Source organism: Gossypium arboreum, chromosome 13 (genome assembly GCF_025698485.1).
Source record: "Gossypium arboreum isolate Shixiya-1 chromosome 13, ASM2569848v2, whole genome shotgun sequence".
Classification (NCBI taxonomy): domain Eukaryota; kingdom Viridiplantae; phylum Streptophyta; class Magnoliopsida; order Malvales; family Malvaceae; genus Gossypium; species Gossypium arboreum.
In genome coordinates, this window is record NC_069082.1 from 109499270 (window position 1) to 109512482 (window position 13213).

The window sequence follows — 13213 nt, forward strand, 5'->3', positions numbered from 1 at the left end:
TTGCCCTTGTAGATACCTAAATTTACCATCCAATTATTACCATAGGTAATACTTCCAAATAAAATCAACAGCATTAAATGTTTTTCCTATGCAATAATAAATGCTACCTACCACTTTTGGATTTTTTTTACTCTTTAAAGACAACTCATATTTCGAAAATTTAAACTAATAATTAGCTAAATTCTTCACTTACCTAAAACGGATAAAAATCAACTAAATTTTAAAAAATATATAAATTACTTTTAGATTTTATGATAAATAATTTTAGTGTTCATTTTGAATAGTCTAAAAAGTAATTACGATTTGTAAATTCAAAGAATTAAACATGGAGTCAAAGGTCTCTGCATCCTTGGAAAATAACAATCCTTCAGGTGATTCTTCATCTCAATCTTCATTTTGTTCTCTAATTTTTGTTTAACATGTATAATCTTCTATTTACATTAACCAAACCTTGGCTTGTTTGATTTTATTTGGATATGGTTTTATTGTGTTTATTTTTGTCCTTGAATTCAATTATACTAGGATAAAAAATGTTGGATTAATCTCTTTGTTATTTGTTTTATTTTTCCTTCTTTATAATTTTATTGTAATTATTTTTGTTTAAATTATGTTATCATCATTATAATTTTTCTTTTTGTTAATGTTGTTGTTATAAATATTATAAGATCATTACATAAATCTTCTTTTAGAATAGTTGATAATATAGACAATTTTTCTTTTTTTTCTTTTCATTTTTTATTTGTAAGTTACACTAAGATTGAGTTAATTTGGAATAACACTCAATGTTGTCCTAAATATCTTGATAAAAAAATTAAAGTTGTTTCTTGTCTAGATTTATTTTTCTTATATAAAAATATGAAACTAAGATAAAATTTATTTTGTAATGAAAATAAGTTAGCACAATTGTTGGTAGATAGAAGAGTACAATATTATTTTAAAAAAACAAACAAAAAAATGTCACCAAACCCATCACATTGCTTATACCTTCTTCTTTTTTACCGATTATTGGAGAGATGCCTAAATAGGTTAGTGACAAAGACATACCTATTGAGGAAGATGCTAAAATTGTTAGAAATATTACCATAATTGCAAGAAAATATCCTTATTTGGAAAATTTTAATGCCCAAGAAGAATTATTTACTATTGAATACCTTTCACAATAAAGTTTCCAAAAGTGTTGTCCTACAATAAAAATATATAAAAAAAATACTTAGTCAACTAGTGATTGAGAAAGATCAAAATTTGTAATAGAAATATTCTTTGAAAAAGAAAGTAAGAAAGATTGCACTGTTATCACATAGAACTCTCTAGAATGGAAAACAAACTATTGTCAAGAAGTTTGTGTTGTGTGACATGAAAACTTAGGTTCAATCTTTAGTATCCTTACTTGTACTTCTAATTACCAAAAAAACCTTAAAACTTGTTAGATTATATTCTATCGGATGAAGATTTATTCATGTTGAATTTAATAAAGAAAATGGGATAATAAAGATTATGGAGACATAAAATGTACATATTTTGGAACAAGACATTTCATTAAATACATATACTTCATTTTTCTAATTGATCTATTATCCTATTGTTTTCCTTTGACAAACTACAAAAACTAAAATCCAACACAGACCTTGGAAAAAGGTTTCCATATTTTAAACCTAAAAAACAACAATACCTTAGACCAGAACAAAAAAAAAAATTATGACTCCACAACAACCAACTATAGCTAAAAAGGGACATGGAAATGGTGGACCCAAAGATATAATCAATGGAACAATGAGGTAGCCTTCCTCAAGGAGATGAAGAAGCAATGCAAATCCACTTTTGTCCCAAAGCCTTATGTTCTCATACACAATTCAAACTGATAGCTTAATCAATAAGAAAGAAAAAAAAACCATAAACTAAATCAACAAAACACATTATTTAAGCAAAGATATAACCTAAACCTTGGCAAATATAAATGAAAAAAAGAACTCAAAAAAGGGATATAAGCCAAGAAAATTCCATTAATTTTCCATTCTCTTATTTCAGGAAATTTAGGCATATATGCCAGTTTGAAAGAAAAATTAGGGGATTAGATCTTTTTTTTTTAAATTTACAGAAATAAGTGATTTTCGTGGGGTGCAATTGCCACGTAGGAAAAAGCGCGCCCTGCTGGATGTGTTTTCACAAAAAGTGCATCCAACAAGGTTAGCCTCCGTAGCAGGCGCACTGCACAAAAAAATTAAAAAAAAAGCATTTTAGCTCCTCATCTATGTGGAATTGGCCCATAACTTTTCCCGAAATAACATATATAACACCTATGGTGTAAATGATCCCATAGGCTTCCACGTTGATCAATCGTAACATGTATTTCAGATGTTGTATTAGAAATGAGGCATATATCAAGTTGTGGCACGCCATGCCTTCTCAAGTTAGTCAATAAGAAGTCTCATAGGATGTCATTGAAAGCACGTCCTACAAGGCCACTTTCCTTCTCTTTCTTGCACACTAGGAAAAAACGCTACCTACAGGGAGCGTTTTTGCCACCTGTACCAAAATCAATCTATCTATCTCACTAATTATTTTTTAAAAACCTTTCTTGTGAATAAATTTTACATTCCACATAGTATTTTTTGATCAATAAGGAAATTATATTTCTTAATTAGAAAGTCAAAAGCTAGACAACAAAGATGGTTTTAGACAGTAATCTCAAATTCCAATATGCACAAAAACCCAAAAAAAAAGACTTTGACAATCAAAACAAATACATATCCAAAATCAAGATACATCAACATCCAAGATGAAAACATGCTCAATTTATCAATTCATACATTAGCTAAGGCAACTAAAAATCCTGTAGGCTTTCGCTAGACATTAGAAAAACCTCCCAAGAGCCCTTTCCCTAAATTCCATCATAAAAAAATTCAATATTACCTTTGCACTACTCAAATAAAACACCTAGACTAAAGTAGAACATAATGGACAATTTATCAAACATAAGCATACTGCTCTTTAATAGGTTGCCAATCCCATGCATAATCCATGACGACACCTTTATAATTAAAACTAAAATTGAACAAATTCAAACCTTAAAAGTAGTCGAACATCCACCTCTACTCACCAAAGCATTAGCATAAAACTCCCCTACCATGACAACCAGCCCAATCTAGTCCTCTTGCACATATTTGTCTCCCTCCATCTCATCTTCCATGGAAGAAACTTCAAACTCTATGGCAACAATTTTACATGGCCACAGTTTTGCCCTAACATTACCATTTTTTTGAAATTTGAGATATCATAAATTTCTAGCACTCTTATTAGATATTGCTCCTCTCCGCATTCTAATATCACAATTCATCAACTTTTTCAATTGGTTAGTTGTGATTAACACTGTACCTTTAGAGAAATTAGAAAGATTGAGAGTGTTCTCTTCCATAGAGATAAAGTCATCCCCAATGACGTGCAATGTTTATAATGTCTCCAATTTCCACCATGCAAAAGCAACCTTATAATCTCTAAATTAAACTGGAGGAAATTTGGTTGCATCTTTAATATCAAGAAGTGTAAGGCTAGAGATGATGAGGAGAAAACAATTTGATCCCTTAAGTTTAATACTAAACTTTTCTACATCAATTCATAATTTTTTAATAATAACAATTGGTAAAATTTATTTCATACAAATAGTAAAAACAATTTAGGATTTCAAAAATTATTTTTTGTAAGCTACTGTTTACTTGTAAATCAAAACTTAATTAATAGCAAATTTGGTTTTAGAAGCTAGTTTTAACTCCAAAGAAGATTTTATGAAAGTTATTCAACACTTTCCATATAAGTTATGTCTTGTTTGGATACCATAATTTGTCCAAAACATGTCTCCTTTTAAAAAAGTAAAAAAAACATGGTTTCTTACTTTCTATCATTACCTTAAGGGTTTTTAAGTAAATTTTCTGATTCTTTCATATTTTAAATATATAGCAATGTGCCGTACAATTTTACTTACAGATATATAGTAGAACAAAGTTACTGACCTTATCTCTGATATGATTTACTAAATGGTTTAAAATTGATAGACCCAGGAACAACAGCCCCTATTCCTGTCGCACCTCCTGAAGCTCAAGTCCAAGTACCAAAGAGAAGAAACAAGAGGGTAAGAACCTAATTTCAAGAGTAGCCACACCTTAGAAATTGAACATATAACTCTGTTAACTACCATTTTTTGTAGATATTTTGGGTTATAATTATGGTTCTCTTGAATGCTTTGCATGTCAGTTAAAGCCGCTGCCTGAATACATTAATAAATATATTGTTTCTGAAAGGCCACGCCCAGATGGGAGGATTGACAAGGTAACCATCTTTAAATGAATTTTACAAGTCTTCCAATATATTTTTTCGCAAAAATATATCTTGTTTATCAATGTTGTCTAATAATATCTCTTATTGCAGTACTATCGGCACAAAGAGTTGCATCTTAATTTTCGATCACTAGCTGAGGTGGAAAGGTATGAATCGAAAGACATTTACCCTGGGGGTGCAAAGAAGAAAAAGGAGAACGAAGACCAAATTGGATTACATGAACCCTTGCTAGTAAGTGTGCTATTTTCATAAACTCTAAAACCTAAACAAGTTTAATTATCATATTTATTTACATAAAAATTTACACTTTTCCTTGGTGATGATCCTTTTGAGAGTTGAATGTTTCTTCCCATGTCAATGTTATATTGGCATTTCAACTTTTGTAGGCATTGACTTATGAAGGAACAGAACAATTGAATGTAGAAGAACCAAACACTTCAACTAAGGAGATAATAATATATGAGAATATTGAAAATGTGGATACTTGCAATTCTCCAAAGCCAGGAATGCGTATTCTCGAAGAACAGTGTCACATGATAGAACCTTGCAACAATATGTACATGCCTAATCCTACTACTGCTTCAGCACCAAAAGGTATCTCTTTCTACTCATTTTTAAGCATATTCTACCAGTAACTCCAACTTTTCAATTTTAATAAAGTACACATCGAATACCTATATCTACCTCCTCCCTCATATATATGTTCCTTAGAAAATATTAATTTTCTTAATCATAGTCTAAACCACCCATAAAACATTGTAACCATGAATACTCCTTCCCATTTACACTTTAAATTCTTAAGGCCAATATCATATCTTCAACCAAAGAAATTCACCTATTAATAATAGAAATTATAAGTAAGATTATTTAGAAGACACATTTTCCTACCTATGCCTTTCTCAATCCTCATAATCTAGGAAATGATAACCTCATCGAGTCGACTAGCCTTTAGGCTAAGAGCTTTTCTTGTCTGTTATATTTCTTCTACCTCACAATATAAGACTCACTTTTATTCAAGAAATCCCAGTCCATTAAGGAATCTTTAAAGCTATCTTTGACGTCGGGAAAAAGCCTTCCACCTAGCTATTATATATATAGATTGATGCAACAGCCTTTACACCCAAAGTAGAAATTATTCCATTTGGCTAACTTTGCAACTCTAACTAGGTCTTGCATCTCACCACAATTGAGATGAATCATATTACCAATCTTATTAAGTTGGTTTCCACTGATGAACATTGTTGTTTTCCTTAAATCCTAAAATTTGAAAGAGTTACTTTCCATTGACAAAAGATCACTCCACACTCGAGCAATGTTCTGAATATTTTGTAGTTCCAAGCTTCTAAGGGAATACCACAAATCACTGCCCATGTAGTTCTATGCTCGAGAAAGGTGAAACAAGACCAATAATCTATCTCAACGAACCATTCCTTCAAATTCCATCAGGAACTACCTCCCTAAAATTTTCTTGACATTAATGTCAAAGACTCCATTCTCCTTAACAATTTCAACTTCATAAAACCCTTTCGTAATCCTCACCAAGCACCTGTCGAATTGGCCAACAACCATTATCAACCTTGATAGCTTGCACATCCTCCATATCAAATTTTATGAACAACACATGGGTTTTCAATCTTCTTACAGTCAAAAACAGTCAACACTTAGGTCCACTTTCCATTCATCTTCATAATATACTTTACTCTTTCTCTAAAACTTTGTTTGTTGTTGAACCTTGTAAATCCCACAAATAACTTGCACCCATAAAGCCAAAAGTTCATTTTAGGAAATACAAGCTTTCTTTTAGGTCGTAAATTTGATTATGCCAAGCTTTAAACTATTTCTATTTTTTAATCAAGACTTCATGCTCTTAGGGTAGGCTTTTTTCCTTTTTTTTTATATTTTGTTTTACTTAGAGCTACTTCTTCTTCTTTAAAAATAAACTATTTCTATCTTGTTATACTAAGATTTAGTGAGTGTTGTTTTATTTTTCTTCATTTTATAATAATTAATATTTCAATTAAAAAAAGAGAGATAGGATTGAATTTCTTTCTTTGGTTTGGTCCACATAACCTTAACACAGTTGAACAAAACCTAGCTTAATTGAAGTTTCATTTAAGAATAAAAATAAAATTTTCTCCAACTGAAATATATGTACCTATTTAATACAAGATATTGTGACTATGGTTAAGTCACATCAATATGTTTCATATAAACTTCTATGAATTAAGTCCATGAGATCAAAACTCAAACAAAGAGAGGAAGAATGAGAACTTGAGTCATGCACCAGCAATCCAAATAAGAGTATATAGATTTCTATTCAACACCACCAATCGTCCTCCTACCAACATTACTACGAAAAAAACCTATTTTAGATTTTTTTTTTTTTAGCTTGGTTGCACCACCTGAAAGCATTTTGAATAAAGTAGATTAGCAATGCCCCAATAACATAAATAAGAGTGAGAGAAAAAGAGATCCCTTAAGTTTAACACTAAACTTTTCTATATCAGTTCATAATTTTTTAAAAATAAAAAATGGTAAAATTTATTTCGTACAAATAGTGAAAACGATTTTAGTTTTCCAAAAAGAAATATTTTTTGAAGTAAATGAACACTTTACAATTTTATTTTTGGATGGAAGTTTAAGGTTTAAAAATATTTTATAAAATTGTTCAACACAAGGTTTTTAATATTAAACTCTTTCCACATATCTTATGTCTGGTTTAGATACCTTTAAGATTTTTTTAGGTAACTTGTCATATTCATTTTGTACTTCTTTCATTTCAAAAGGTTAACTATTCATCATGTGTGTGTGTGATTTATATAAACAGTTTTAGTTTTTTACATATATAGTATAACAAAGTTATTGTCCTGACAAAATTTACTAAATGGTTTGAAACTGGTAATCGCAGAAACAACTGGTTATATAATAGAGGCAACCCCTGTCTCTATGGTGCCTCCTAAACCTCAAGCTCCTACTCGGAAGAGAAGATACAACAAGGTAAGCATCCACACACCTTAGAAACATAAACAAGTAGCTCTATTAAATACCATTTTCTTACACGATTATCTTGAATGCTTTACATATCAGTTAAAGCCGTTGCCTGAGTTCCTAAACAATTGGATTGTTACTGAAAGTCCACGCAAAAATGGGAGGATTGATAAAGTAATTATCTTTAAATGACTTTTACAACTCTTATGATCTATTTTTTCCCATATGTAGGCAAATATATATATGTCTCATTTATCACTAATGTTTGATAATATCTCATTATTGCAGAAATATCGCCATAAAGAGCGCAATATTACTCTTCGATCACTTCTTGAGGTAAAAAGGTATGAAACGGATGGCATTCTCCCTGTGCGTAGAAAGAAGAAAAATGAGAGCAACGAAAAAAGTGAATCACTAGCACCTTTGCTAGTAAGCATGCTATTTTCCTAAACTCTAAACAATTTCATTTCTCATATTTCTTTACATGATTTTTTTTAACTTTTCCTTTGTAACAATTCTTTCGTGATTTGAGGGTTTCTTCCCCAATCATCACTATATTGCTTTTCAACTTTTGCAGTTATTGACTTATGGAGAAATTGGAGAACAGAATGAAGAACTAGAGGCTTCAACTATGGAGAGAATAAATTTTGAGAATATGCACGTGTCCAATGTTACTGCTTCAACTTCAACTGCACCAAAGGGTATCTTTCTCTTTCTACTCACTTTTTAAGCATATTCTAACCCTAACTCCAACTTTCCAATTTTCATGAAATACTCATATCTGTTATGTATTCAAACACTCGACAATATAATTCTGGACTAAAACACATATCTACATCTAGTACTTTTTGAGAGTTATTCAACCATGGTTTTTTCTTCATTCAATAGGTAGGCGTGGAAGAAAGAGAAAAATGAAAACAGTGGTGAGTTCAGAAGAAGAAGCCAACATTGGAGTTGAACAGAATGATGAAGCTGTCCCGATAGATATTCCAATCACTGATGAAGCTACCCTAATAGATGTTCCAATCAATGATGAAGCTGCCCCTGTAGATGGTCCAATCATTGATGAAGCTGCCCTGATAGATGTTCCAATCACTTATGTTGAGAATTTTGGTGGTCCTAGCCGCTAAAGATGATATCTTCTCATTATATACTCTGCTGCTTTCATGATGTAATACACATTTAAACTGTGCGTAAACTATCAGGAGTTTGGGTTTGTAATAATTAACTTTAAGATATTACCTTCATTGGATTAATGGGTGAAAGTTTTTATTGGGATGTTTTGTTGGATTTTTAACTCAAGGAAAAGGAATGGTATCCTCACCTTGTTTTCAGAAATACTTTATTTAATAGATATATTTTGTTATCAAAATTAATTGTTAATGCAGTAAAACGTGAATTTGAATATATTGAGGTGTGTTTATCATCTTATTTAAGGGTTGAAAGAAGATTGAGTAATTTTAGGCATTTTATGAGTAGTTAGAAATTTGATATAAAAATTAATATTGTAAATGTATTTTTAAATGAAAATATGATTTTAAAAACTTTGTTTTTTATTTGCTGATTGAATTTTAGTTCGAATAACATCAGCATTGTTGACCAGAGAACGTGGATTTGAGTGCGCTAAAGTACATTATTTTCCTAATTAAGGGTTGGGGAGGGGATATGAGTAGTTTTAGGCATTTTATAAGAAAGAGCAGATAGAATAAAAACTTATAATGAGATTAATGTTATAAAAAATAAAATTTTAGAAAAAAAATTCCACTTTAGTTAGGTAATTTTATTTTGTTTCACGATGATATAATTCTAGTGCGTATATATATAAAGTATTACGAGTGTTTTCTAGTATACATGTATATGAACTTTGTCCTTCTATCTCTTTCTTTAGGCTTGGGAGATTGAATTTTTAATGGCTGTCTTTGGTGAGCATTCGATCGGATTGAATCGAATGAAAAATTTTTGAGTTAATCGAGTTGACGAATTTTATTTTATCATCCTAACTCGATTTGAAATTTTCTTGAATTAAGTCCAATGAGATGGAAATCGAATTGAGTATATTTGTTTGAATTAAATTTTAAAAAATAACTTTGGTTCCTTATGGCCATTGCCAATCACCGTAATCAAATTTGTTATTAACTTTCATTCCCTCATAATTTATTTATTGATCTTTTATATACGGGTTAGTTTCTTTCTTTACTTAGTTGCTTTAATTATCTTCTGGTTCTTGTCACCGAGTATTTTGAAATTAAAATTATATTAAATGTAAAAATGTGATTTTTCAATAAAAATTATTTTAAGGATAAAATGTGAACTTGATACCAATAGAAAATTTTAACATGAATATTTTATGTCATCATTAATAAATCAATTTTAATTGAAATTGATAATGATTCAGCATGATTAAACAATTTAATAACATAAATAGTACAAAATATGAAATCTAATTCAATAATATAAAGACCTTGTTGTTCATTATTAGGAATTTCTTCTAAGCGATTATTAGAACTACTTTCTAAGTTAAACATAAATATATATTCTTCACTATATGTATCGAATATGTTTCTAATATTAATTTGTATAGTATTTCCTCTTCGAGCAAATTTTTAAATTTTGCTCTTCAAGTATTTTAATCATTTTATTGCACTTTTCCTTCATCATGACAATTTGGTGCTATATGACCTTCATCACATATAAACCATTTACATTTTTGCTTTTTAAAACTTTTAGAAGTTTTCTTCTAATAAATCTTTTATTCTTATTATTACTGAATTTTCTTTTATCTTTTCCAAGGTTTCCATCTGAGTAGCTTATATCTTCGATTTTTTTTTATGTTTTTATAAGTATTAGGATTTATTGAGTTACATCTGAATTCCCATTCATTTTCTAAAATATTTGTACAATATTTATTACTTATTTTATGCTTAACTTGTTTAGAAGCCTTACTTTGTAAGCAGTAATTAGTTAATTTTTCTGTAACACCCCTAACCCATATCCATCGCTAGAACAAGATTACAGAGGATTACCGGAATATACGAAACAAATACAACCATTTCATATTATATAACATTCATGTCAGAAATTATTCATAAAGTCCTTTCTATGAGCCTTCGAGGCCCAAAACATACATTAGAAACAAGTTGGGACTAAACCAGATACTCAAAGAATTTTTTGTAAAATCTCAAAATTTTTCCAATGTGCAAGAGTCACACACCCGTGTGGGCATTCGAAATAGGGCACATAGCCATGTCCCAACCTATGTTCGTACCCCTGTAACTCTCTAACTTGGGTCATATGGCCAAGTCACACGCCCGTGTGCTAGGCTGTGTGTAGGTGCAAGGGTCACACGACCAAGCCACACACCCATTGGCCAGGCCGTGTGATCAATTTTAAGCATTCTGTTTTGAAATTTTTAAGATGCAGGGGACACACGGCCAAATCACATGCCCATGTGCTAGGCCATGCGTCACACACGGTTGAGACACACACCGTGTCTCTGCCCATGTGGACGAAAATAGGCCATTTCCAAGGCCACATTTCTCACCCAAACTTGGCATCACCTAACCAAACATTTTTGGACATCAATAGACCATAATAAGGCATTCAACCAAACCAAAATTAAGCTTTATACTTAACGTATTACCATAACCGTTTAAAAATCTTTACTTACCAATTTTAATCCAACCATCAATATGTTTATAAATTATCCATCATTCAACCATATTAACTCACATTAGACATGATAAGGTCATTGTTTACACATCAAAACATGTTCATCACAAGCCATTCCAATGGCTAGTTACAACACTTATAAGCTCACATTGGCCAAATTATCCTATACATGCCATCATAACAAAATGTAATTTACTATTTATACTAAAATAAGCTGGAGGATAGTGTGATGATGCTCCGACCAACCACCAACATTTACGAGCTTCCGAGTACTATAGAATAGGGAAAATAAAACAAAGTAAGCATATAATGCTTAGTAAGTTTGTATAACTTGGAATTTAACTTACCATATAATCACATTAAAGGTAAGCACACCAAAACATATTCCAAACAACTTGGCCGAAAGCCTAAATTTTTCATTTAGGCCCTTTAAATTTTTTAAAGTTTTAAATTAGTAAATATAAAATTGCACCTTGGCCTCCCTAAAAATTGTAAAATTTTAATTTAATTCTTTAAATTTTATAAAGATATAGGCTATTCAAATGGTGAAATTGTATTTTTAGTATAGTAAAAATTAATATTTAATTTCTCCCCATAAAACATTTTTCTACTTTTGCCCTTGTAGATACCTAAATTTACCATCCAATTATTACCATAGGTAATACTTCCAAATAAAATCAACAGCATTAAATGTTTTTCCTATGCAATAATAAATGCTACCTACCACTTTTGGATTTTTTTACTCTTTAAAGACAACTTATATTTCAAAATTTAAACTAATAATTAGCTAAATTCTTCACTTACCTAAAACGGATAAAAATCAACTAAATTTTAAAAATATATAAATTACTTTTAGATTTTATGATAAATAATTTTAGTGTTCATTTTGAATAGTCTAAAAGTAATTACGATTTGTAAATTCAAAGAATTAAACATGGAGTCAAAGGTCTCGAATCCTTGAAAATAACAATTCTTGGTGATTCTTCATCTCAATCTTCATTTTGTTCTCTAATTTTGTTTAACATGTATAATCTTCTATTTACATTAACCAAACCTTGGCTTGTTTGATTTTATTTGGATATGGTTTTATTGTGTTTATTTTTGTCCTTGAATTCAATTATACTAGGATAAAAATGTTGGATTAATCTCTTTGTTATTTGTTTTATTTTTCCTTCTTTATAATTTTATTGTGCTTATTTTTGTTTAAATTATGTTATCATCATTATAATTTTTCTTTTTGTTAATGTTGTTATAAATATTATAAGATCATTACATAAATCTTCTTTTAGAATAGTTGATAATATATGTAGACACTCAATTTTGCCCGGCCCATTTCAGTATTTAAAATAATAAACCCCAAAAAAAACGAAGTCCAAGTTCAATCCAGAATTACAAATATAATTTGGCCCGATCGGAATGGCCCATTACTTGAAAAGATTTAAGGTCCATCTACAAGCTTGACTCATATGGAAATATATTCTTCAATGATATGTAATCTTAGATATGATACAATCTTAAATATGATTGCAATCTTAGATATGATACAATCTTAGATATGATTGCAATCTTAGATATGATATACAATCTTAGAAGATATGATTTTGTAATCTTGGAGATTTAATTTGTAGATATCCTTTGATCTTAACCGTTGATGTAATTGATCTGTACCGTTGGATTTGAGGAGGCTCAACTATAAATAGAGGCCTCTCCCTTCATTGTAAAGGGGACTTGAGTTTTGGGAAGCGATAAGAATTCTTGAGAGCATCACTCAAATTTCTCTCCCTCTTGCGTTCTTACTCTCTCTGGTTTGTTCTTATTTTATTCTTCGTCTATCTTAGTTTTTCAACCTTTTTAATTTCACCCTTTTTATATACTTTTAAGCTTATTTTTAATTTATTTTATATATTATTTATTATATTATTTATATTTTCAAAATTTGTAAATTATTATTATATATTATATTTTAACTTATATATCTTATATATTTATTTATTTATATTATACATTATTTTAAAACTTACATTTTTATATTATATACTATAAATTATTTCATTTATTATTATTTTTATATACTATCATATATTATCTATTTTAAAATTCACTATTAAATATTATATTTTTATGTATTATTAAATGTTTATATTATTTGATATAATACAATATCATATTTTTTATTATTTTATCTTAAAATTAAAGTTTATCTATAATATATTATTATCACCCATTT

At 29.5% G+C, this 13213-nt stretch overlaps 1 protein-coding gene across 1 annotated transcript; it reads left to right on the top strand.

The window, feature by feature from the left end:
- The first annotated feature begins 251 nt into the window (after nt 1-251).
- On the top strand, nt 252-8655 carry LOC128286840 (uncharacterized). The gene is made up of 10 exons (XM_053024582.1): nt 252-371; nt 4047-4123; nt 4246-4320; nt 4420-4560; nt 4716-4923; nt 7238-7326; nt 7417-7491; nt 7606-7746; nt 7895-8018; nt 8206-8655. The coding sequence occupies exons 1-10, from the start codon at nt 326-328 to the stop codon at nt 8445-8447; spliced, it is 1218 nt and encodes a 405-aa protein (XP_052880542.1). The 5' UTR covers nt 252-325; the 3' UTR covers nt 8448-8655.
- The last annotated feature ends 4558 nt before the right edge of the window (nt 8656-13213 follow it).